We start from the raw sequence: 26,288 nt of genomic DNA, 5'->3' as shown, positions 1-26,288 counted from the left end.
AAACTGAATTATCTGATTGATGTTCAAAATGAAGTAGAACTAATAGTTTTTTGAGCAGAATTATTTTTCACGGGTTATTATGAAATTCCTCACAGTACTTTCTATTTCTTGAACCTTCCCTAGTACTGGTTTTGGGGAAGATCAGGTGAGGACAGCATTTGGCCTGGGAATGCTCTTCATGGGTGGGGAGGAACTACCAGCTCCACTGAATGCTCGTCTGGGCCTCTTCTGCAGAACTTGAGAAGTGTAAAAAATTGCAGAGCTGGTCCTAAATAGAACATGCTTTTATGTCTAAGGAGCAATACATTTTCAAAGGCCATGACATAAATTTAAGAGGCTTTCTCTCATTAACTTCAATTGTATAGCAATGCTTATCCATTAAAACGACAGGCCGTATAATTACTTCATGAAAAATGAAAATGGAGTAGAATCTGTGATCTATGGCATAGTGACAATGAGGCTGTTGTAAGCCAATTGCAGGACAGCTAAGAACAAATGCTCTGAAATTAAACCCGTTAATACAGTCATACACATCTCTATTATGTTCTGTAAGGAAGCAAAATGCATACGCCTGGCTTTAATGTCAGTATTTGTTGTTAATGCTAGAAGATAGCTTAGTACGTCAGCTTTGAACATAATGGCGGACGCCCCTAGTTAAAGGGCGATATGAATCTTTTCTGCAACTGCAAGCAGAGACCTGCATAGCGTGTCTGCCAGGAGACCTACTGCAAGGAAATGGAAGGTACCCAAAATCCACTGTGTGCAGCTGCCACTTACTGGCTGTATTGGCCATGCGTGCACATAGGTGAAGGTGCTTGCACAAATGCTGTACCACACATTTTCAGCAGACGACATTCTCCAGGTCTCCTCAGTGGTGTCACACGGGACAGCACGTCTGAGGCAGGCCAGGCACCAGCAGTCTCTCTGCAGTCTCTCACCAGCATCTTCGACAGCGCTGGTATACACTCGTACAGGTCTCCGCCTTGTTGCCCCTCCCAGGTGTGCTGGAGGACTTGTTAATCTCTTGATAATGTAGGAGAGAGGTTAAGCTCTCTTTGTCTCCGGAAAGCAATGCTCTTCTCTGTGATGTCTTTCAGTGAAAAGCCTTCCAGCGATCAAGATTTAAAAACTGTCAGCTATTACACTCCTGTATGAGTGCCTCCGAGAAGGGTGACCCTGCTTAAGATTTTCACTCAGCCACGAATGGCCGAAGCTGCAGGCTGGGACTCCGAGTGCCACACCACAAACACCCCTGAATTCCTCCATCAGCTTTGTAATTCTTGCTTATATGAGTTGTGAGGGTCAGCTGTACGCCGTGTGAATGTTGGCTAAATAAACCATCTATGAAATTCTCTTTTCCTGGCACGCTGTCGTTTTAAGGCTTTGTTGTTTGTTTGCTTGTTTTTCTCTTCGTGTTTTTGTTTTGCAACGCTTTCCTCTCCGTGCTCTTTATTACTTACAGCACCGAGTGACGTTTCCTTCTGCAGTCAGCAGAGGGAGATACGTCCCTTACATAAAACCTCAACAAATTAGGCCGGGGCTTTTGCACGGAATCGTGCTCAGTCCTTGCAAATTCACAGGGCCCTGCACAGCTCAGTCTGTGGTAATGTCTTCATCAGGTGCCACCTTTACACCCGTGTAATTGTGGGGTTTCCCCACCCAGCATTGCAGATCTCGCCTGATGATGTCACAGTCTGGGGGGTGACAGATGGGAGCAGCTGAGGCCCCCTGGAGAAGCAGCTCTGTGTCTGCTATGTGGCTCACACTGCTCTTCTTGGTACTCTCTCTCCCTTTTTATGGTACGTACCAATCAAAACCTGTTTCTGGTAAAAGTGATTAGAGAGGTTATGTTCAGCTAGGTACAAAGAAAGGCAAAAGGCATTTTTCCTCTGACTGCTAAATGCTGTTTTTCTTTGGAGAGCTTAGTAAGGCCATTCCCTTCCATTGCTGTTTTGCGAGCTTGCTCTACAGCTTGACTTGTTCTGCCTGTGTGCAACTACAGGAGTGCATAGAGCTCCTCCAGCACCTCCAGCAACCGCACAATGTCAGAGCATACACTCCTGAAAACAGCTTCTCAGTGTCAGCGCGTGCACACAGCTGTTGGAAGCAAGCTGTACTTCTAAAATGGGGATCTTATTAAATAACAAGTAACAGCATTTAGGAAAAGTTAACTATATTGCTTTATAATTTATCCCACTAGTTTTAGTCATCTGCTGCAGCAACGCATTTTGTAGCCTGTCAAACCATCAGCAAGAACAGGTTTAAAAATATCCAACATTTGATGAAGCGGTTGTTTCATTTTCTGCGTAGCAGTGTTTCCTGAAGATTGTTGGGAGCATGGTAAGGAAAATTAATAATGATGCTGGTAAAAGAGAGATGATAGAAACCAATAAAATGAAGTTACATATAACTGTACTGACACCATAGGGTCAAGAGTTCAAAATTTGGAGGTGGAAAAGCATTAGATGTGGTCTTCAGAACACTCATCTCGATCGCATTTTAGGCAGAATACCAGAATCCAGTATTGAAAAAGAGAATTGGAAGGTACCAACCTTCATAGGGGCTGTTTTTGCTTTGTTTTGTTTTTCTCTAAAAATGGCAGCATTTGATGAACCACAAATCAACTAGAGCACAACTGAGTAGTTTGAAAGCCATCTTTCTCACTTGGATATGAGAGTTTTTGTGCACATTCTCATTGCGCTCTTCAGAAAGCACCAGACTTGCAGGGCCAGAATAAGAGTCTAACTTGGTATGCACTCGTTTAGATGTTTCTGCAATGACACTTGTGTTCCACCTAGGTCACGAGCAGGATCTGTCAAGGAGAAGTTTCCAGAATTTGCAGGAGCATTGTAAGTAGAAGTGTATGAAGTCGCATGAAGTAGTCATAAAGTCCCCAAGAAAGAGACTGGCTGGGCAAAGTTATCAGACAGTTACGCATCTTAAATTACATCCTCTGCCACATTCATTTGCTACCAATACAACTGTTCTAAGAAGAGGATAAACTGCTTGTGCCAAGCTTGTGCCAAGAAGTCCTAAGTCCAAACAACTAAACAAAATTGCAGAATGGCAGGTGAGAGAATGAATAGCCTGCCTGCCTCTCACCTTCCAACAACATAAATGCGTCGATATTATTTGACTTGCAGTGATAGATCAGTCCTTACAGGGCTCTGCTTCTTCTTTCCAGGTTTCAGTAATCTTCCTATTCATGACCTTCGTGATCTCTCACAGAGTTCACAGTCAGTGGTTAAAGAGAGCCCACTTCTGAAGTAACTGTAGAAAAGAAGTAAGGTCACAGTACTGCCAACACACAGTATTGTGCATAGATCAGCATGGCCACTCCAGTGCTGGCCAAGTCATGCCTTTGAGGCATTTCTGTTAGACATTAACAACTGAGGATGAGAAAAGTGGACTCTAATAGCAATGCGTTTTTCTGCTGGGTGAGCAACTGTAGATAGGAAGTAACATACTCATCATCATTCTCAGTCAGGAAACAAAACAGTTGGTCTCAGGTGAAAAATGCTGTACCACTCAGCACACCACAGGCAAATTATACACTGCTTTCCACACAGGGCCTTGAAAAATCAGACACAAAACTGGAAAACACTCCTGCAAAAGAAGCGCTGCTTTAAAATCTGTGTGTAGAGACGGGGATTTTTGTAAGCAGTTTGTTTCTATCCCTATGAGATTTTTCCTGCTTAACTGCAGCTTCTTTATTATTACTGCTTGTAGCAAATTTCCTCTCCACTGAAGGAGATGAAGAGGAAAAGATTTCTGAGGAAGCAAAGAGACTAGGTAACAGCTAATTGGCATTTTCTTTGGGGTTGTGGTATCTCTTGTGCATTTAGCGCTAGTGTATTTAGTGTGCTTCTACCATGACACTAAACAAAACTTTTCTGATCTGATTATGACTGAGCTCAAGATCAGATATTCTTCTGTTGTTTGTAAGTTCCTAATATAGCTATTTTAAATGCTCAGTTTTTTAATCACCGCAGAACTGCAAAACCCAAGAGAATAAAATGTTTTTTTCCTTATCCTAAAGGAAGCCATCTTACCACTTTTCCAACTAGATCTTCTAGAGAAATATCTGATTTCTAATTTTCTGTCTTTTAGACTTTTGACCCTCATGAGGCAGTTTTTGTAGGCATGCTTCCTCTGCTTCCTTTTCCACTCAAATGTTGAACTTTCTGATTATTCCTGAGACAGAGCAGTTGGCTGTTGTTTTTCCTTTCCAGAATCCAGATTTGGACCCCAGTATCATAACGCTGCCCTACAGAACTACAGTGAGGAACAGCCTTTGAATGGTATGGTAAAGAACTCAGCAAAGGATTAAATATGACTTTAATTTATCAAACTAAGTATTGTAAGAAATGCGTCAATTCTAAATTTCATGAGCAATAATGAAATCAGTAAGAAACCTTAAATCAAGAGTCTTTGTCAAACTCTCATCCTACAATCACAGAACAGGAAGAACGTGAGGCAGACCTTGTCTTTGAGGTACACACATGTTAGCAGTTAGAAACATCAGAGCCAGTGGATGATGAAACTTAATCCATGTTGACAAACTATAGAAAGCACAATGCTAATAAGTACTGAGTGTGAAGAAATGCTTTGTATCCACAAAAAGTGCCTCAGACTGTGTACCTTTCATTTTTCTGTCTACCTCCAAGCACATTTTACTACTACTTTTCAACTGGGGCAATATGGTCAGCATATTCACACATGTATGGATGGAGTGAAGTTTCTACTGGCCTGAATGGGAGATGTGTGCTTGTGATCAAAGGTACAATTTGCCTTCTGAGATTCCATGTTCTTTCCCCATGCTGATTCATTCAAACAGCAGTTTATGCTTACTCTATGTCTGGAAAAATAAATTAGCTTATTTCTATTTCTGATTAATTGAGAAAAATGTAGTAATCTCATTTCATTTTCTAACAAGGGGCTGATAAGCAAATTTTTTTGTATGAAGCAAACTGTGATGAAAGAAATTATCCTAGAAGCAGTGCCTGTGTGTTCTAGGTTCCTATATAGAATCATAAAAGGTAGGATAAAAGGTTATTGCTTAAATGTAAGGTTTTTCATATAATCATATAGAATCCTCTGAAAGCCATCTGGTCCAGCTCCTCTGCAGTGAACAGGGACACCACAGCTAGATTAGGTTGCCCAGGACCTGATGCAGCCTGGCCTTGGAAGTCTCCAGGGACGAGGCATCAACTACATCACTGGCAAACCTGTTCCTTTTCCATGAAATAATGAACTAGTACTGTATCTTAAGCATTTCAGACCCAATAGCCAAATTTTTGAGTGCTTATGAGGATGTCTCATGCATAGAATCATATGGTTCTATGATTCTATGTCTCTTAATGAGATGGAAGAGCAGAAACCTGGATTAGTAAAGATAAATCTATGACTTTTTCAGAACCTTTTTTTTTTTTTTAACCGTGAATGAGTCACCATTTAAAAACTCTACAGTGCTCACAGCAGAAGATCTGGATCTGAATGGTGCTACTTATTAGGGAAATCAGCTTATTAGCTGCAATCAGGGAAGTTAATAAGATCTAGAAGAAATGGATTGGGCTGTATATCCATGTAAGCAATACCAAACTAGAACATCTACATAATCTGTAAAAATATTAAAAAAGATGCACTCACTAACTCAGTGAGGGTAGCTCTGAGTTTCCTTGGTTTCCACAGGCAAGAAAAGTAAAAAGTTGAAATTATCTATAATTTTTATAAGCAGACACACACATATTATTTTAAATCCCCACAGGATATTTCACTGCTTTTAAGTGACTCACAATAAATCTCACTTGTTTCTGTTGAAACAAATGAATTAGCAGTGGAAAATAAATTGTTCTTTTTATTGCATCACAGACATTTTTTCTGACTGAACAAGAGCGCATGATTTCCCTATTTCAGTGGCAACAGACCCCATTCTGGTCATGTCTTTCTCTATGAAATGTCAACCGGTGATGTAGTGTAGCAGCCTTGTTGGATTTTGCACACAGTGAGGCAAGAATATGCAGAATCAATGACCCAAAGATGACCTCATCTCCAAGTAGATGAAAAAATGAATTGTAATGAAGCTCAAAATGCTGATCTCTATAAGTTCCTAAAATCTCTATAGCCTGTGGCGCTGCTCAGAATTACCCTCTGTGTGAAGAAAGACTGAAAAAGATATAATTGGGGCTGGGTTATTTACAATTAAATGAGTTTGTGTTTTTGCAGAATGATTCATTATACTAGAAAGCATTCATTTTTTATTTGCAGACTGTATAGGTCTAATCTGTTTGCCCTGCACATTAGCTGTTTGAATACCAATGGTGTGATGTGCTTTACTGTTGTAGTGTCGGACAACACTGATTTCATTCAAGGGAGAACAGCTGAAAAAAACAGTAAAGAAGATTTAAAAGAGACTGCAATTCTTGCTGTGTCATCTGTAGTTCTTGCCATCTACCTAATATTTCTGGTTTGTTTTTGTGTGGCTTTTAGAAAATGCAGAATGCAAAAATGGTAAGTTTTCCAGTCATGAGCTGTGTCCATGCTATTTAGATCCCTTTACTGCACCTTTGAGTTCTCTGCAAGCTGGAAGCAGACATGATAGTAGGACTCAGGCTGTGTAATATCCTGTTAGTTACTATGTCGTACATTTTTTGAAAGATGCTCTCAATGACACCCCTAATCCCCAGTAATGAGAGGGCTGTAAGTTTTTGGATAATGAAGTAAGGCTCTACTCTAAATGTAGAATTAAAAAACTATGTTAGAACGTGGTAAGCACTAGGAGAGGCTGCACATGCAAATGAAAAGGAAATGCAGAAATTATAACAAAATATAAATTACATTACTTCCAAGAGCCTATGCACTAAACTGTGGTAAGATGAGATTTTCCTCTTGTATCAGTTGAAATCTTGAAAAAAATAAAATTCAGTAAAGCTAAAATTCAGTCATTTATTATCCATATATATATATTTGTGGTATCTGTTAAGTTTCCACTGAATCCCTCTAGTCAGAATCATAGCATCACAGAATCATAGAATGGCCTGGGTTGAAAAGGACCACAATGATCATTCAGTTCCAACCCCCTTCTGTGTAGAGTCACCAACCATCAGACCAGGCTGCCCAAAGCCACATCCAGCCTGGCCTTGAATGCCTCCAGGGATTCAACCTCCTTGGGCAAGAATAACATAATTATTTTTGTTCTGTGACTCAGGAATACTTGTCGTACCTTTGGACGCTCATCTGAACAGCAGAGATCGGCAGAAGGTGGGATGAATGCAGATGGCTCACACAGGAAATGCTCAGACTCAGAAACTGTACCTCTTATGCACTCAGTTGATGAGCTATTCACTGCTGTTGCATCCAATCGCAGTAGAACCTCTTTGTCTGAAGACTCAAATTAAAAGTGAAATTGAATATAATCTTAGTGCCAGCCACCGACAAGCTTTAAGAGCTGGCTTATGAGCAACTATGATTCTGGAAATACTGCTTGTGATTCACTGAGTGTGTAACTCAGTATTTCCTGACAGCATGGAATAAATTTTATGTTCTAATAGGAGATGTGGGCAGCTGAAACTGTCCTGACACGAATTCAGCCACCATCAGTGTCTCATGATGAACAGGGCTGGAGTGATGCAATCTCTAAAAAGTACTTATTTTCTGAATAAATATTTTCTGAGCTAAAATTAATGAACAGGATTTTGGAAAAAGAAGTATCCTTTCTTTGGAAAAGATAGAAAAGTATGTGTGCACTTGGAATGTTTTTGCATTAGCAGCTGTGTATTCTGTTTCTATGTATACCATAACATGCAGGCTCAGACAACAGCGAGGCAGATATTCTTGTTAGAAAAAGAAGATCTCTTGGCGTATCTTTCTAATAGAGTTTTTCTACTGTATTTTTCTCTTTCTCCTCTCTTCTGCCATAACATCACACTTCGCCACCCCTACCCAACAGCAGCAATACAGCTGTTGACACTACTGACATGAGGAAGAAAAGTGCTGTGACCCAGAGGTCAGAAGTAGAGGCAGATTCTGCAGAAAACTTCTGTTGAGAAATTTCAAGAACTGGAGCATGAAAAACTGGGTTTCCAGGTCTCTAAATGCAACTGGTTTAGAAAAACTGCTTGGCTGCGGACTTCTGAAGCAAGCTGAAAATGCAGGAATCTTTTGATTAATTTTTGTGATCTTTCATATACAAGAAATTATACATTTTGAAATTATTTCTGTCCCACAATATTGAAATACAAAGTAGTTATGCAATTTCTTCTTTCTGGCATCTAGTTATTAATAGATTTATTTTTTCCAGCCACATCACTAGCCAGCAGGTGGCTGTTAACAGCCCATTTCCAGTTAGTTTCTTCATTCTTTTTATTGTTAGTACTTCATGTTTTCAGCATTTTGAAGTTGTCCTCGGCCATCTGAAATTAAAGTTGCCTTGGGGATAGCACTCAAGCTCATTCGATCTCTATGTGGAAAAGAGTGCAGAACAGCATATAAAAGTGATGGTGCTTTCACAGAATCATAGAAGTTGCAAAAGACATCCAAGATCACTTAGTTATCCCATCACCACCATGGCCACTAAACCATGTCCCTCAGTGCCATATTTCCCTTTTCTTGAACACCTGCAGGGACCACGACTCCCACCTCCCTGGGCAGCCTGTTCCAATGCCTCTCTGCTCCTTCTGAGATTTTTCCCAATATCCTACATATGTTGACTTGATTTCCCAAACTAAACTTGTTTCTGATACTGCTAGCCGTCTCATGAATGTGTTCATGAGATTAGAATGCTGGCTTTCCTAATGGAAGAATTTCGTGGGGAGAAGTTGCACGCAGGCATTTCTTCTTTTTAAATTCTCTACTACCTCTGATTATGTTCCTGATAATTTCAAACTGGAGGTAACACTTAACTGTAAATGGTTACCTGCACATTCTATGTCACATCCAGCTCCACTTGTCTGGAATGCTTTTCTTCTTCCCCAAGCATAAACTTACCCTGAGTATGAGCTTGAGAAGTGTATTAATAGGGAAAGATTAAGGATGTAGTAGTATCAAAAGCAACAAAAGAGCTGAAGACACTGTCAGTTTATGTGTAGAAGTAGGCAGGTGTAAATCAGTAGGGATATACAAAGGATATTAGGATGTGAGATATTTGGAATAATGATTGTTGGGAGTTGGGAGTATTATGTTCTTGATTATAGATAAAGACACTTTGGGGCTATGGAATAGCTATTGTAGGTGACACTGAGATGTCTCCTCTTAAAAATAGGTGCAGTGTTGAAGAAACTATCAGGGTGGAATACAGTGAATTTGCAAATAATCTGTTCCATGATGGTTCCCTGGGCAACATGATCTGCAGCCTTAGGTGTTAGCAACACCAGGGGAGCTGAATGCAGACTAGAGGAGAAACAGCTCTGAAGGTGGAGTGGACTAGAAACAATGTCACGAGGCTCCACGATGACAGTGCAGAGATGGGAACTCAGTGGTCCTATGGAAGTGATAAACTGCATGGCTATTAGTTTGAGCCAGTAGGAGTTCTTCTTGGATTCTGTTGTTGTTGTTGTTGTTGAAAACACATCCCTGGGTGAACTTTCCTCATTATTCATTGTAATATACCAAAGCACACATCCATCCCACACCTCTGCAGACAGTGCATGTATCATTGGCAATCCAAATTGCCAGTCTGTTGCTTCAGTAAACAGCACTGTTCACTAATCTAGCCATGAGAGCCTATCTGATTGCAACTAGATGAGTTGGGCATTAATAGTTCATATACTGAATTCAGCCAGACTTACAGTGCTAAACTGGGCATCTCTCAGGATGTAATCCCAGCTGCCTATAGCCCAGCTGGAATCAGGACAAGCTGGAATGCAAGGGGGTTTATTTTCCACCAAGCCTTTTGACCCTTTAATGCAACATGGAGGAAACATGTTCTGGTGTAACGTGCTGTGTAAGGCAGAACAACCCACTAACAGGTAAGCCAATGCTTACCATGCCTCTTTTTGTCTAACCTACAGACTAGATCTTTCTGGCAGGCAGATACCATTGTTTTCAAAGCCCTCCAGTAAAGTATTTTACAAGATCATAAGCAACCTGCAAAAGGGATAAAATAAGGAAAAGTAAGTCCTGCTTGTATATAACAAGTAGCAATTTATAATTGTGCAGTAAAATCAGTAAAAGAAATGCAAATAGAAAAACAAGTAATGTATATCCCCAATAACGTAGTATATTCTTCTGTCCTACGCTTTGTGATGATTTCTGGATGGCTGCTTCACATAGCATCAAAAACTTAAAAATATATGCTCATTTTTTGAAGTTAGGCAAACAGTGTCAAACTGGACAATGAAAGAACAATATTATTCCTTGTATCTTACAAGTATCAGCAGACTCTTCAAGCAGATAATTCCTACCACCTTACTTTTATGTTCAAATAGCAGTCATAGTAACTAATTGGTGAGAATACTGGATTGACATCTGCTTGCACGTTTCCATTGTCACACTGAGCTTCGCTTTTTTTTTTTTGAATCAAGATGTATATGAAATACTGCTATAAGATACTGACTTTGCTCTCAGTAGCTCTTGGTACGTATTTAAGATGGCAACAGGTGATGCACTACAGTAGATGTAACATATACATTTTGTCTATGTGACTAGAAAAAAGAATACCCTGCATATGAGACAGCAGATTTTATGACTCCAGTCAATTCTTCTACAGCCTGTGAAGGCAGGGATTACTATGTGATGATACCTGTAGTAAAATATCACTGTATTGTATACAGCTAGAGCTACACAGCACACCACATCTTGTTCTCCATCAGGCTGAGTTTTGGTTTTCTTTAATAAAATCATTTTTGAATGAAGCTTTGCTCCTGTCTTAAGCAGCTTCTTCAGCAGAGCAGTCAATGCCTGCATAGGTGAACTTCTCATATAGGGTGGTATTCACATAAGTCTGGAAAGGAAGTAAACAGAAAGAGTGTGACACAAAATGCATTTCTCAGTAATCCTAAACGATACTATTGATGGCCTAATTTTTATCTAGGGATTTGTTCTTACCTTTCTTTCTTCCAGCATCCTGTTCAGTGACACCAGTATCTGAGCAAATGATGGTCTTTCGTAAGGTTTTTCCCTCCAGCACTGTCTCATTAGGTCATACCTTTAAAATTGAACACCAACACATGCTGGTTTAGACACATAGGTGAAAGCTATGAGTTCATGTTTTTTGGAAAATTGTACACGTTCCATTAAAAAGAAGCCCACTTCTGCACTCAAAAAAAAAAAGAAAAAAGAAAAAAAAAAAAGAAGTAACTTTTATGTTTTTTTAACAATTCTGCGATTAGTTTATTTCAGACATTCTCTCCTGTAGCAGATGTGTTACTCTTCTTGTTTTGTTTGCTCAGGGAACTTACACTTCATCATCACAGTTGAGAGGCTTTTCCAGTCTGTACCCTTGAGGCAGTTTTTCATAGAGTTCTGCACAGGTCATTCCACAATATGGTGTTCCACCTGAAGCAGATTCAAAACATTGTTCTGATGCTATTTTTTTTATGAAAGAAAATATAATTTCGTAACGGAAATGAAAAGCAATGTCTAACTCTTATCCATATCTAAAACAAATCCATTAGTTCACTTAGTAAGGAAATCTGATAATAAATTAGACCAGAATTGTTGTCAGCCCAGTGTGCAGTGTGCACCTTTAACAGTTTGTACCTCTTGGCCAGCAGATCACATGGCACACTCAGACACAAATGGAAAAGTCTGTGTGGCAGTCAGAGGCTACGTCACTTACATCACGAATAGAGATATGAAAAAAAAACCCTCTAAATTTGGCTAATGATAAAAAATTTTCTTCAGCAGTGCTGGAATAGGAGACGTGGCAAAAACAAAAAAAAAAGAATCTGGATTTAAAACTCAGGCTGAGCAAAAGGTGCTCAGCAGCCTTATAGCATTTGGAATTAGGACTACTGATCATGTGATGTGCTAAATTTTGTGTTTAGGTTTGGCCTCTGTTTTGCAGTGCCATGAAAATATGGTCATTTAGACTATACCCGGGCTGAAAATGTGACAGCTGTATTTTCAAGCACACTGAAGCTAACTACAATTCTGTTAAACAAAACAGAATAGAAATTAAATGTGCTGCAAAGCAAGAAGCTTTAAGCAGGCTGAGTGGATGGAGTTGGCTCATCCCATGTGGGTTTATGTGTGCAGAACAAAATTTGTATGCTTACCTAAGCTAACAATTTCCCATAACAGGACACCATATGACCATCTGCAACAAAGAAATACTATTGAGTGCCACCAGAATACAAGATGTCATATATTAAGTTGGTAGATGGTTTTGCTAAGATACAGATAAGATAAGGAAGTGTGATTCATTCTTTCTATTATTTTTTCTTACTAATTTTTGTAAAATGATGGAGTTTGTGGAATCAGAATGCATGGAATCAGTGAAATTAATTCCCTATAAGTCCACCAGCTGGAGTCCTTTTCTAGACTGAAAAGCTCTCAGCATATAGTACTGATACAAATTGCTCTGCTGTGTATCTGTTCTGGTTGCCTGACTAAAATGCTGAGTCTGAATCTCTAGAGGAATCATCAGTTTTTCATTTCAGGTGGGAAATGTACCTCTGTTAGTAACCCAAATCGAATCAGTTTCTTGCAGGATTTATTTTTTTCTTGCCATTTGCTTGCTTATGCTGGTACAGCATGAATTCTTTGATTAGATGTCACTGTCCTCACTATCAGACTTTCTTTGATACTGAAAAAATCTTTAATTAAAAAGGACCCCTTAAAACATACTTACACATCACTGTTAGTGGTGTAGACACTGTAATTCAATGATTCAATTGCCATCCATCTCACTGGAAGTCGTCCCTGGAAATTATTTCATGGCAGTTAGTTTTTGGGTGGTTGAAACTATAATACAGAATCACAGAGTTGTAGCATAGTTTGGGTTGGAAGAGACTTTTAAAGATCATCTAGTTCACCCCACCCTGCCACTATGTTTATTAGGCATCATCTTCTTCCACATCATTCAAAGCACTAGCTCTGGACAGCTGTTTTGTCAGCTCACAGATCCCAGTGTGCTGTTTTTTACCATCTTGTTAACTCTGGCCTTGTTAAGTAGAATTAGACTAATTTGCCCCAGCCAGATAAATTCTGGAAAAAAAAAAAAAATTATAGTGTTCAGATATCTACATATCCATACACTGGAAGTAGATTCTCTGTATTTCTGTAGTGCAATTGGATTAAATCTCATGATTGTCTACAAAATTGGTTATTTTGCTGTAATCCACATTCACAGAAATAATTTTCAACTATATTGTATGTAACAAAAACCTGGTATAGAGTTGATTTACAAGTAATGTATGTATATTAATAGTTAATAGAAATCTTTATACATATCAGTGTGTACATTTATATATATATAAACAAATAACATATCAAGTAACTATGAGTTTGCATTTTTCTTTATGTGAAACTAGAAAATAAGAAACAAAACAAAAAATGGAAACAACAGATTATACTCATACTTGATCCTTACCATGGTTTTCTTGACATAAACTTCTTGACCCCTGGATAAGCCAAAGTCAGCTATTTTCGCAACATAATTTTCTCCAACCAGGATGTTTCTTGCTGCCAAATCTCGATGAATAAACTAAAATTTAGAAAACAGAAGTCACCGCAGTATCTGTGAGTTTATGCTTGTTATTTCAATGCTGTACTGAAAATTTATAAACATTCAGAGTAGAAATGAAAACTAAAACAAATAGCTTCACGTGGCACTACCAGAACATTTTAAGCTTTATCTAAAAATTAAAGCAGTTAGGTTCCAAGTCATTTCTGAGTTTTAATGCTTCTTTCACAATTCCTAGTGGCAAAGTATTTCACAGGGCTGAGTGAGCACAACAAAATAATAGTCATTCAGTGGGTGCTGTACTAGCCAAAATTAAATTTTGATTTAATTTTTGATTAATTTTGATTTCATTAAGATGAGTAGTTCCTGAAAAATGAGTACTGTGCTTTCAGTTGGTAAAACATTTAGGACTGACCTGTTTCTGGCTCAGGTAGTCCATCCCCCTTGCAACATCTGCTGCAAAATGGAGAAGCTGCTGAGAGGAAAGTGTAGATGCAGTGCTGTTGGCAATAGCAAATGCTGGATCGGTCTCTAGCACCCTGCTTTTACGAAGGAAGTCCAGTAGATTCCCATGGGGGGCATACTCAATAGCAAGATAAAGATATCCTAGTGAAAATTCAGATAGTTAGCATATCACACAGTAAAAGTTGGACAGCAATAATATTTGGACACTTACACTACTGTATATTAAAAGGAAATAAATCAGATTGGAGGAAATCAGACTGTACTGTGCTGGGTTTGTTTTTTTTTTTTTAAATTGATTTTTAAATCAATTAAATCAGTGTATTCAAGAGTCTCTTACCCCGATGTTCACATGCTCCCAGAAGATTTATGATGTTGGGATGATGACCAAGTTTACAAAGGACTTCGAGTTCTCCAGCAAAGTCTCTGTGGTCATCTTTTGAAGCATACTCTGAAAATCAAATCAGCATGCATTTATGTTTTCGTTTGAACTGAATTTACGACTATTATTAATTATGAGGACCCTGGGCTGCTTGGGGCACTATTGCTTCATCTCTAACAGAAAAAGGAAAATTCTACGATACATCAATATTTATTTACAAGAATACAAGTTTTCAAAGGAAAAAATAAAAGGAGAGAACTTAATGTCTGTAGCAACCATCTACCAAGAATGAAAGCATCTTAACACATTACATCTAGTTTCCCTTATTTGAGAATGTAGAAGTAATAGCAGATCATACTGCAACTAGTCGCCTATGAATCTTTCCTTTGTGCTCTCTGAATTGTTCCTACCTGCACGCAGACCTTGTCATCATATTTAAGAATGTCTTCCAGTTTGCCTAGATTGTGATCTAGTGAATTGTAAGAAAATACATACATTCTTGCAGTATTCTGTGTGTTGTAGTTCTCTCCAAAACAATGCAGTAATGACTGATGAATACAAAGAAATTAAGTCTCATAATGTATTATGCATAGATACATAGATGTGGTCATCTGTGAGTGAATAAAGCAAGCAAGACAACCACGTGCTGTGACCAAAGGCTAACTCTGTGCTCCTGCCTAGCCAAAGCATGTTTTATTGGTTCCTCCTTTGAAAATAAACACACAGATGAAGTTTATACTAACCAGTGAATTGCAAAATACGTAATAGTTAATGATATTAACATTGAAAGAAGAACCTAGGCCAACTTGTCAGAGCAGAAATTGAGTCTTTGGCAGAAACAGTTCCTGACCTAGGAACAGCCATTACGTCATTAGTAATTTTGAATATTTATTTTAGTGTTAAGAGAATGCTACTAAGCACTTCTGAAGAGAGAGAAACCTCTGAAGCGAACAACCAAGAGAAGTCTGTAGTCTCAGAGTCTTTGAGATTTACTACCTTTCATCCTTTTAATTGCAGCATCCATGCGTAAGCCATCTTTCTTAATTCGTGCTTTCAAGACTTGCCCAAAGTTACCTTCCCCAATCACATCTTGAAATTTGATGTCATTCCATTCAAGAACTGGGTAAATAGTGGGATCTGGGCTGTTTTTGGCTTTCCTGCTCAGAGTGAGAGTACCTGAGTTAAACTGTACAGCTGGCTCTTCCCTCTGTAACAGAATAAAGCAAACGACAATGGTTTCTTCTTTATGGAGAAATCCTCAAATGCATGTGTGCTCACTCATGTACTCACACACACAGCCTGATTCATCTCTTGCCAACACACAAATGAGTGCATTGGAAAATTACTGCATCAAGCACATCCCAAATAGTTGGGATCCTAATTTATGTGTAATAAATATTATAGCTTGGCCCACTGAACAATTTTACAATTAATGGAGATGAAGGAGATGAACAAAAATATACTGACCTTAGAACCAATTCTAAGCCTCAGTAGGGTTTATCTATTTACCAAATTTGACTAAATTCTGTGGTAACCAAGCTCAGCAGTAAGACTGAGGAAAGAGGATGCAGGGAAATGAAAAAGAGAGGAAATGATCCACCTCCGTACTTGAGACATCTTTACTTCAGCCACACGTGCCCACAAAACATTCTGGAGAATTTTCAAGACAAGGAGTAATTGCATGGAGACACAGGTCATCTTTTTGAATATGCTCCCTGATTCTGTTTTTAGAAAATGAACTGCGTAGGTCCTTTTGAAGGAATTCTTTAGCCCAGCTTCATTCTCCTTCATGGATTACCCTCTAAAGCGGGAGATGTTGCTGAGAAGCAGCAGAGAGTACAGCAGGGTGCAAGCATACAGAGAGAGAGAAAGAGAGAGCATAAACTCCAGCATTTTCCTCAGAATTGCCAGAACTGTGATGCTACCATTGTTCAATCCCTGTGCTGCCTCCAGCTCAAAAAACCTTGGCAGAAATATCACTGATGCTAAAATCCAGGGCTAAAGATTTTGTAGTTTCAAAACAGGAGAAGCTCCTTCATTCTGCCTGGCTTGTTATTTGTGATACACAGGTAAGGAGACAGAAATGAAAAGGATAAACTGTGTCCATCTTTTTTCAAGTCAGGTTGTAATTAAGCTTGCTTTAGCTCTCTGTCACTATAAAAAAAAATACAGGAAGAGCACTAATTGCACACACAACAAGAAGATTGTATTTGAAAAGACTAAAAAAAAGTAAGTGGAAAAAAAAAAACAAACAACAAAAAACAAGGAAAAAGATGATGCCAAAATAAGTAGCCACACTGACTCAGGAAAACAAGAAACCCACCACTACATTTTGGAAAGCCTGAGCCATTCTGCGCTGGAAGTTGGCTCGCTTCAACTGCAGCATGATGAGAAAGGCCAGGAGAATTGTTACACAGGTCATTCCTGCAGAGCCAAGGATAGCAATGAGCAGCATTTTACCTCCTTTTGATTCATATGGAGCTGTAGAAGAAGCACATAAAGAGTTTATCATTTCCAGCTAATCCTGAAACAGCCATGAGCAACAACATATAGGTAAATACTCTCATCTTATAAACAGTATAAAGACAGAGTTACAACCCATTTGTTTAACAACGTCACAGACACTGTATTGTCCAATTTTCAGGTGTACAAGCACCTGCAGGTTGTGCTGAGTGCAAGCAGAGCGGTGCGGAGGTCACATTCAGTGATCTAATTTGTGAGCTGTTGGGCACTCTCTAGTGAATACATAGAAATGCTTTATGTTGTCACCTCACCAACACCACAGTGAACTGAGAAGAAAATCCCAACGTCGCTGTGTTGTGTGTCAAAATTAAGATAAAAAGGAAACTAAAACAGTATGACTTTGCTTTAGCTAACTGGCCCTGTTTTTTTGTGCATGTCCAGCATGCTAGAATTACCAACCTTTCATTTCTGGAAGAGTCTTCAATTCAAAGGATGTGTTTGGGTTGCTCAAGCCGACGTTGTTCTGAGCATTAATCTGAACCTGGTACACAGTGTTTGGCTCCAGGCCTTTGAGATGGTACTGGGTAATGGTGGAGTTCTTAATGATAATGTCGATGTGATTGTACTCAGCCTTGCCGTAAATTTTGTAGCTGATGATGATAGAGGAGATGGAATGGCCCTCGGCAGTTGTCCAAGAAATGACTGAGGATGTGTCTGTGGTGTTAGAAAACTTGATGTTGTATGGTGCAGGAGGTATTCCTGTGAACAAACACAGAAATGTTGGAGTGAATTTCCACCTCTTTCACCTTTTCTCACTAGGACAAACATTTTGCTCAGTGCTTTTGTTGTGCTAAACAAAAGATAAACTTTGTTGACAAGCTATTGTAACTGAAGGCAACTCTTTTATAAACTTCATGCAGTCATCCATGTTGCAGTACTCCGTCCTTCCAGCAGAGGATTTCATACAACTGTAAGGTATTTAAGTGCATTGTATCTTCTTTTTTTTCCTTAAATGCTGACTCTTTCCTCATTGACACAGCTCAATTACAATGCCAGAATGGTTTTTTGTTTGTTTGCTTGTTTGTTTGAATTAAAAAGGAGCTTGGACTATGGGACTGAATATGTTCATCATTAAAAGAAGAAAGAAATGCTAAACGTGCTAAAAGTATGAACAAGAATGTACAAGAATGAAACACATTGAGATTAAGAAGATGTGGATTCCTTAGCTTTTCATTTCTTTTCCTTTTCTCCTTCTTCTTTTCTGTATTCCTTTTTGTATTCCTTCTTCCTGTTTGTACTACTTCTCTGTAAGAGTGGTTGGGCACTGGAATGGGCTGCCCAGGGAGGTGGTGGAGTCACCAACCCTGGAGGCGTTTAAGGAATGTTTGGATGTTGTTTTGAGTGATATGGTTTAGTGAGGACTATTGGTGATATGTGGATGGTTGGACTGGATGATCTTGTAGGTCTTTTCCAACCTTGGTGTTTCTGTGATTTTTTGGCAGAGAAAGGGTAAATTTTCATCAGTTCCTGGTAATTGTCAAGGTAAGAATTTCTTTGGACATTGAACTGTCTTCATTATAATAATAAAAACAACCACAACAAGTGGTCATTGGGAAATGAGTGTTACCAGAACAAAGGATATCATTTAGTGTTGTCAATAAGAAGCAGTCATTCTGATTGCTGGGGGAATCTGGAAGAACTGACCAAAAAGAAGTGAATCGGCTACTTACTGTCACTGAAAGTCCATGCATACAGGTAGTTGCTCCATTCTCCTTGGGACCTGGTGTTTACCCGTACCCTACACATGTATTGCTGTCTGGGCTCAAGATCTTTAATGATCAGAGTGGACATGTTTCCTGGCACTTGGGTGATAACACTGCTCTCATCACCATTGCCATTCACACTCTTCCTTTCCACTTCAACACGAATGTCATCATCTGTCCTCAGAGTTAAGGGATGCCAGGACAAATTCAATGATGTCGTACTTTTTGGAAGGAGTGTGAGACCTTCAGGTGGTGGAAGACCTTGGAGAAGAGAGACAAGGAACATTTCATGTCTGGCGTATGCATACTAAAATATGGGTACCATTAATTCCTAACCACTTGCCTTAGCTTAGAGTGACAAAAGGCAATACTTAATTTTTAATCTAAGCTGATTAAGGAAAAGGAACGATCCAGTAGAATCACGAGGAAGGGCAGGCACACAATACAAGAGAATTCTATCTCCAATTCTGCTGCTCGTAGTATGCAAATGTTCCTTTCTCGATCCCTCTATATCTAAATAAGGGAGAATAACTCTGTCTGATACACAAGTGCTCTTCTTCACCTGTGATTTTTTTATTTTATATTTTTTGCTTTGCTGACGTTATTTAAAAAAGTTTTATATATTTTTCACAACTAGCTGCTCTTCCTCAAAGGAAAGTGCACATCAGGGAGCAGACCACAGAGATAACCACCTGAAATAGGCCTTTTCTGAAAAAGGACGATGACTTACCCAGCGCAGCTGTTGTGAAGCTTGCCTGTGGTCCAGGATGGCCCTCCCCACCCTCCCCTTGCCGACTCAGCTGAACACAGAACTGATATTCTGTCCTTGGCTCCAGATTGTCCAGTCTTTTGGTTGAGCCCTTAACTAAGAGGCAAAAAGAGAAAGGAAGAGTGAAGCTGAAAAATGTTAAAGAAGAAAATATCCCTGAATAACTAAACACAGATACTAAGATATTCAGGCTCCTCTTTTGTTCCTGACCTACAAAAATGAACTACATAGGAATATGTAATATATATATTTTTTAATGTAGGAAGTGTAATCCCACTGACTGTTTCTGATCCAGCCAAAGGAATGTTTCCATCCATCCTTCCTTTGCCTCAAAGCAAGACTGGCTCCTTAGGCAGTTTGCATTGTGTAGGCAGATCTTTGTTTATCATGAACTAGTATAACAGTTTACTTGTTGAAGTTCCTGTAATGCTTCCTGTAATATTTTAGACCTTGCCTAAAGTATTAGAGTGTCCATGTCACTCACAAGCGGGCTTCATCTTACCCATACAATTCCTGATCAATATTTAGGTAAGATATCTGTCTCACTGGTGGGCATAATAGACATTAAGGAAGACAGCAGAGGCTGAGGACAGCTCCATATGCCTCACTCCTTTTGAAAACCTGGTATTTGCACAGATTTCAGGAGCTGAGTCCAGCAATGTTCACTGTCTTATGGCAGGAGAGGGGAATATTTTGGTTGCTGAAAACTCACTGAACGTACACTTTCAATCACTCTTGGTGTATCACACTCACATTAGCACTGTACAGTACTGTTACATACAGTCACATGGCCAGTGACAAAAGATTTAACCTATCTGGTTTGTAGAATCTTTTGAATCTATGTTAAGAGCAGGTGTAAGTCATGTTTTAGTATGTAGTTGAAGTTTGTGGTTGAAGGAATTAGAGACCCTTACCTTCCACTGACATCCAGGACTGATAACGCTTTGCTGGCTTGTACAGAAGTTTTGTTGACACCACAGGTCCATCTCCAGTATGTAGCTCAGCATTGATATCAATGATGAGGAAATTATGTCCACTGTTTGTCAGCCTTGGGGCATATTGTGGCACAGGAGGAACTGAGAAAGAATGCAAATATTAAACCAGACTTTCAATTCCTGCATTAAACTGGTATTTTCCTACAGAAAAATGGGAAATGCTCATCCAAATTCTAAGTAGACATGAGTTTAGACCCTAAACCTGATGGTTTAGGTCTTTAAAAAAAAACAACTTGGGTGTTCTTTTAACCCTAATGATCATGTTTTAATTTTCCCCGTGCACTCAATTAGGATGCTGTGCATGCCAGGATTCTGTCTATATTCTGTCTGTAAGACATTAATTCGGATACCTTCCTACAGTGCAAGAATGGAACTCTCTGCCATGTTAGAGTTTAAGCTTGCTTTAAGGATAGAAAGGCAAAGAGATTTGTGAAGATTTTTGCTCTTACCTTTAACTGTAACATGAAATGCTTTCTCTGCCATTCCCGCTACCGTCTGCACACTGCAGACCCAGGTTCCTGTGTCACGTGGCAGGACTCGACTAATTGTAAACATAGCTTCAGAGCGATTACTGGTGACAATGAGGGAAGGCTGAAATGACAAAAGACATGGGCCTGAAAAATGTGCGCATTAGTGAATGCTCCCATTCCACCTTTCTCAGAGTTTAGGAACTCTCTCTAGGGTTTAGTGACGACAACTGTGAGGCCCTATAGAGCTCATCTCCATAGTTTCATATGCACTTCAGACAATGAGTTCTACTCCTGTGATTCAGGAAGCTCACATGGTGACAGTGGAGTTTGATCATGTGCCTCATTTTCTTCTCTTTAAATCAAAGGCGTTATTGTTCCTTCCTTGCATCTTCAATACACACTGTGGAGTCAATAACTGAAAAGTTATAAATAATTATTCTAAAACGTAATTAGAAACTTGAAAAGTAAATAATCAAGTTAATATTTCAGAGACAGTGATTAATTACTATTCTATTAAGTAATAAATTTTTCATTTTTACCGGTTGAACCACAGTTGAAGAGTGTAATTAAAATTAACTTACTACTACATATTTCAAAGTACATTTTACTTTTTTAGCAAAAATTAAGATCTCCTTCACATTTTCAAGAATTTCATTATGCTCTTATTTTTTGAGCTGTTCCTAGTCTATGTGAGATCCATTCATCTGTATTACTTCTTTTTATTATTTTTATTTGGTTGGCTTGTTGTTTTTTTTTTGCTAGCCCACATGGATCACAGCAATGTTTTAAATATTTTGAAACAGGAACATGGCAAATAAAGAACAGTAAGCAATAATCAATGTGATCATCTCAGAATGCTGACATTTCTCAACATGTCTGAAAAGCATAGCGTGCATTAATTACAGATGAAGTCAGTACAAATACCAGAAATAATTGGAAGCAATTAATCAAGAGCTTACCCTTAGGACAGTTCCATCGTGCTTCAAAAGTTTAAATTCTTCAGATTTCGGAAGTGGCATTCCAGTAGCTATGCAAAAGGGCTTGAATTCTACACCAGAGTTGAGTTCCACAGGGTCTAGTAAGTTTTCTATCTGAGGTGAAAGGTCTGCAGAGCCTACAGAAGATACACAGTACTTTAATGTCATCCTTCAAGCAGAAGCAGCAAACATATTTTGGCATATAATGCACATATACTCTGGGCAGCATAGATATCTGGTTCTTCCTTCACTTACCTAAGGACAAAGGCAACCAAGGTGAAAGCTGTTATATCAAAGTAAATATGGAAGAAGAAACAACCTTTGTATTCATTCATTTCCTCTCCCTTCCCCTCTATTTGTTGCTCTTTCTGATATTCAAAGAACAGCACACACTAGTTATGATAAAATCAAGGACACATTTTGTAACAAGTAACTCCATTTTATCTTTTCATAAGAGCAGCTGGATCACAACTGTGTGGTTTAGCTGGTTGGATCATGGATCTTTTTTCTCTGCTTGTTTTTGTTCTTGAATGCTTTTAGATAGCAGATTTGCTGCTTTATTTATCAGGCATAAATAATAGTTGCTGAATGCATTTTATAAAATACTGTATGCCAACCCTGCCTGAATCCAAAGAGATTCTGTGATGTATACTCAGCTTGTAACTCTGTGTAAGAGAGACAAGGTAGCTTTAAATACCAAGGTTGTCATGGTGTCTCATCAATTACAGACCATGACTCAGGTGATAAAGAAGTGCATGTAGCTGAAGAAGGGGCATATAATGGTAAAGTAGCATGAACCTATTCAAAAATCATACATGTAGGATGTGCAAGTCCTTTCACTAACTGATACTAGGTTCAGAATCAATGTCTATAGAGTAAAGATTGCAAGTCTACCTCTAAAGAAAGCAAGTCACAGAATCACAAGGTGGGTCCAATCTCTGCTCAAACAGGGATGCCTAGATCAGGGTGTCCCTGCTGTTCAGGTGTCCAGCTGTCTTTTGGAGGTCTCCAATGAGAAGACTCGATAACCCTTCTGGGCAGCCTATGCCAGTGCTTCATCATCCACACAGAAAAGAAGTGCTTTCTGATGTTCAGAAGGAATCTCTGTTTTTCAGTTTGTGCCCACTGCCTCCTATCTTGTCAGTGGGCAACGCTGGAAAGAGCCTGGAACCATTTATAGTGATACTGATAGTGACCATTAATGATAGGATGAGGGGGAATGCTTTTAAACTAAAGGAAGGAACATTTAGATTAGACATCAGGGGGAAGTTTTTTACTGAGTGGTGAGGTGCTGGAACAGGTTGCTCAGAGAGACTGTGAATGCCCCATCCCTGGAGGTGATCAAGCCCAGGTTAGATGATACCCTGTGTAATCTGATCTAGTGCTTGACCTAGGGGCTGGCAAAACTGGCTGTGGCAGAGCATTTGGAACCTTGAGGTTCCAATCCAAGCCATTCTATGATTCTATAGTTTCCCTTGCACACTTCCCTCAGATACTTAAACACATTGCTGAGGTTGCCTTTTTTTCTCCAGGATGAACTCTCAGCTCTTTCAGCCTTTTCTCATAGAAGTGCTGCAGTCCAGATTTGTGGACATCTGTGGGACACTGCAGTATATCCAGGTCTCTCTTGTACTGGGGAGCCTCAAACTGGAGCCATCATTCCAGGTGTTGCCTTACCACTGCTAAGCAGAGAGGAAGGATCACCTTCTCCTACCTACTGTCAGTACTGTGCCTGATGCAAACAACAGATATAAATCTGATGCGAGTCTGATGCAACTGTAGCATACCAGTCTATAAAATGCAGCCTAGGTGGCAGAGACTTAAAGCACTGCAATAAAGGTATACGGATACCTTTATTGGTCTGGGTCCTTGGGATGCAACTGACGGTGTAAGAATCCCAGTCTGGAGTGGAAATGCTATACCAGCATGAAGGTCTGTTTCAATTACACTGGGGAAAAGTCATTTACTACCATGTTACCTTGCTTTACCTTCTTTTTCACATTGCAGACCATGCCATCCATAGGAGCAGATACAGCCCTTATATCTGTCACATGTCCCTCGATTGTGACAATTACATTTGAGTTTGCAGTCTGACCCATAAAAACCAGGTTTGCATTCTGCAAGAACATACATTTCCAGTTAGTGTAATGGTACAAGCAAATGTCTTCCTTTAGTTTTCAATTTCATCATTTTTCCAGCAGGATTTTGTTCCCTCAGTTGGGCTCAGTTTAAAACTACGCATAGCAGCAGTCAGCTACCCTCAGATCATCCAGAGAACAACTAACATGGCAGTCTAGAGCACTTTTGTATCTGTGCCTGTCATTTGTAGACTAGATAAGAATGTTGAAGCTTCTTCAACATCCATGTTGTTTCACTTGCACTGCAATGGTACTCAAAGAGTTCATCAGAGTCACAGCACCATTGAACAAAATAGTACATACATGTAGTATGTGGTATAGTACATACTCATTTATCAAGATGTGCTTTATGTCTCAAAGAGATTGCAGTCTAATTGAAAGTGTCAAGACTAATTATACTTAGTATTATCTAGCAACGGATATATGATTGGCAGTGAATTGCTCAGCGTGACTTATAGACATCCAGCAGGCTTTAGCTGTTGCTGGATTTTCAACATCTCAGTGTTTAATTACTTTACAGAATAATTTGAATAATTTGAAATTTTACTGTATCTGAGGATTTGAAAAACTCCTCTGAGGTAGGTAAATATTATTATCCCTGTAATAGAGAATGGAAAAATTCCAATCTTTTATTGTCGTCTGTTAGACCCCTTCCGTATTTCATAGGTGCAGCACAGTAATGACTTTTCACTGTTATCCATATTTTTTACTATACCTTTATCACATTCCAGTCCCATCCATCCTGTGGCACATGAACAACCATATGGATCTGGCAGGCAGAACATATAGTTTTTGCAGCCATAGTTTTCTTTACAGCTCTCTTCACATGTTTTGCCAAATGTATTGGCTCCACAAGCTATTAGGGGAGGAAAAGAAAAGAGAGACCCAAGAGCAATTAATTTGTAGAAGAGTGGATGTTTCCAATTATACAGGTTTAGACAACAGAAAACTTGAATGAAAATGAGAAATAGCATTTTCACCATTCAAGTACTAGATCTATTAAACTCCATAATATCTTAAGCCGCTAATGCTAAGTTCAAAAAGCTAAAACAAACAGCTTTCTGCCATGTGAGAATCTATCAGCAAAGTATCCATTACTTTAGGTATTTGAGTGTAGAGCTGCAGTGATAAGTTCTCTTACAAGCCTTTCTAATACATAATGGATAAACAGTTCCACGAAAACAAAATCTTAGAGATCAGTGCATATGAAGCTGCTCAAGGTTTTATTTCTCCACTATGATCTCTACTACACTAGAGTAGTTCAGATGTCAACTATTCCGTAGCTTATCTCTAATACTTGCAGTGCTGCACTATGATCAGAATTTTAAGGTATGTATTTAGCACTGCACTCACAAACTGCCTGGAGAGATCAGTGTGCAGTGGGCTCCTTCAATTTCTCCAGAATCCAAACTAATTGTCACCAACATGGATGTGCACTAACACACGTATGTTTCTGGTATGTCTTGCAGAGACAAATAATCCTGTGAGCAACCCCAGATGGCAACTTGTCTAGAAGCAGCCTGGGAATCTCCTGTAAGGGGACTTCACTTCTCTGTGCCAATGTATGTGCAGTGACTTGTAGTCTATCATAAATCTGACAGTCTGTTGGAGGAACTGGAAACATTTATCTTTCCTGACATTATTGTAGTGTGAGGATAGAGAGAGAAGGTAAACTACAACAACAGTTACACTAATTAAATCCTACCCAACACTGGCTCTAAATGCTATATCCACCATGAGTCAACCATGGTTATTACTGAGTGCAAATTAGTAATTAATATTTGAAAAGAATATTTGCTTACCTTTCTCACATGTTTTTCCCATAAAACCTGGAGGACAGATGCATTCCCCTGTATCTTCATGACAAATGCCATTGTTCATGCAGGAAGGGCAGTGGGAGCTACAGGAAGGGCCCCACTTCTGAGCTTCACATCCTTTCGTGAAAAAATATAATGACATATTTGTAGTCTTCTTATTCAGTAACCAGTAAAACAGTAGTGACTGGATGATCCGTATGCCACCCTTCCAAACTATGGTCGTCTACCCTCATGTAAAATAGTCACTTTTTTCATTGTGGAAGTGCCTGTATTTCTGGAGCAGATCTGTTGTGTAGTACAAAGTAATATCGCATAACATTTTCATAGAACAAACTGAGGAAGCCTTAGTTTTTGAAATTAGACTTTGATCCAGGAAACTAAGTATGGAAGTTAGCAAATTCGTTATATGTAGTATTTCTGTTCTTCTA

General features: G+C 39.1%; 2 protein-coding genes across 2 annotated transcripts in view; one reads left to right on the top strand and one right to left on the bottom strand.

Moving 5' to 3' along the window:
- The first annotated feature begins 735 nt into the window (after nucleotides 1–735).
- LOC109364099 (uncharacterized) lies at nucleotides 736–7,627 on the top strand. The gene is made up of 6 exons (XM_085214102.1): nucleotides 736–958; nucleotides 3,706–3,792; nucleotides 4,233–4,306; nucleotides 4,460–4,494; nucleotides 6,226–6,510; nucleotides 7,208–7,627. The coding sequence occupies exons 1-6, from the start codon at nucleotides 736–738 to the stop codon at nucleotides 7,395–7,397; spliced, it is 894 nt and encodes a 297-aa protein (XP_085070228.1). The 3' UTR covers nucleotides 7,398–7,627.
- A 2,493-nt stretch (nucleotides 7,628–10,120) lies between these two features.
- TEK (TEK receptor tyrosine kinase) overlaps nucleotides 10,121–26,288 on the bottom strand; it is a 36,715-nt gene continuing 20,547 nt past the window's right edge. Inside the window, exons 5-23 of the mRNA XM_010726162.4 lie at nucleotides 25,846–25,977; nucleotides 24,759–24,899; nucleotides 23,894–24,022; nucleotides 21,888–22,042; nucleotides 20,908–21,049; nucleotides 20,378–20,539; nucleotides 19,425–19,559; nucleotides 18,662–18,955; nucleotides 17,391–17,690; nucleotides 16,792–16,949; nucleotides 15,465–15,675; nucleotides 14,427–14,537; nucleotides 14,040–14,230; nucleotides 13,532–13,645; nucleotides 12,791–12,861; nucleotides 12,216–12,256; nucleotides 11,397–11,493; nucleotides 11,044–11,143; nucleotides 10,121–10,939 (exon numbers count right to left, since the gene is read on the bottom strand). Coding sequence (XP_010724464.2) covers nucleotides 10,865–10,939; nucleotides 11,044–11,143; nucleotides 11,397–11,493; nucleotides 12,216–12,256; nucleotides 12,791–12,861; nucleotides 13,532–13,645; nucleotides 14,040–14,230; nucleotides 14,427–14,537; nucleotides 15,465–15,675; nucleotides 16,792–16,949; nucleotides 17,391–17,690; nucleotides 18,662–18,955; nucleotides 19,425–19,559; nucleotides 20,378–20,539; nucleotides 20,908–21,049; nucleotides 21,888–22,042; nucleotides 23,894–24,022; nucleotides 24,759–24,899; nucleotides 25,846–25,977 — 2,759 coding nt within the window. The 3' untranslated portion in view covers nucleotides 10,121–10,864. The remainder of the gene's footprint in view (nucleotides 10,940–11,043; nucleotides 11,144–11,396; nucleotides 11,494–12,215; nucleotides 12,257–12,790; nucleotides 12,862–13,531; nucleotides 13,646–14,039; nucleotides 14,231–14,426; nucleotides 14,538–15,464; nucleotides 15,676–16,791; nucleotides 16,950–17,390; nucleotides 17,691–18,661; nucleotides 18,956–19,424; nucleotides 19,560–20,377; nucleotides 20,540–20,907; nucleotides 21,050–21,887; nucleotides 22,043–23,893; nucleotides 24,023–24,758; nucleotides 24,900–25,845; nucleotides 25,978–26,288) is intronic.

Source organism: Meleagris gallopavo, chromosome Z (assembly GCF_905368555.1).
Source record: "Meleagris gallopavo chromosome Z, MGAL_WU_HG_1.1, whole genome shotgun sequence".
In the NCBI taxonomy this organism is placed as follows: Eukaryota; Metazoa; Chordata; class Aves; order Galliformes; family Phasianidae; genus Meleagris; species Meleagris gallopavo.
The sequence above is the reverse complement of the archived record's forward strand: the minus strand, read 5'-3'. Positions and strand labels throughout refer to the sequence as shown.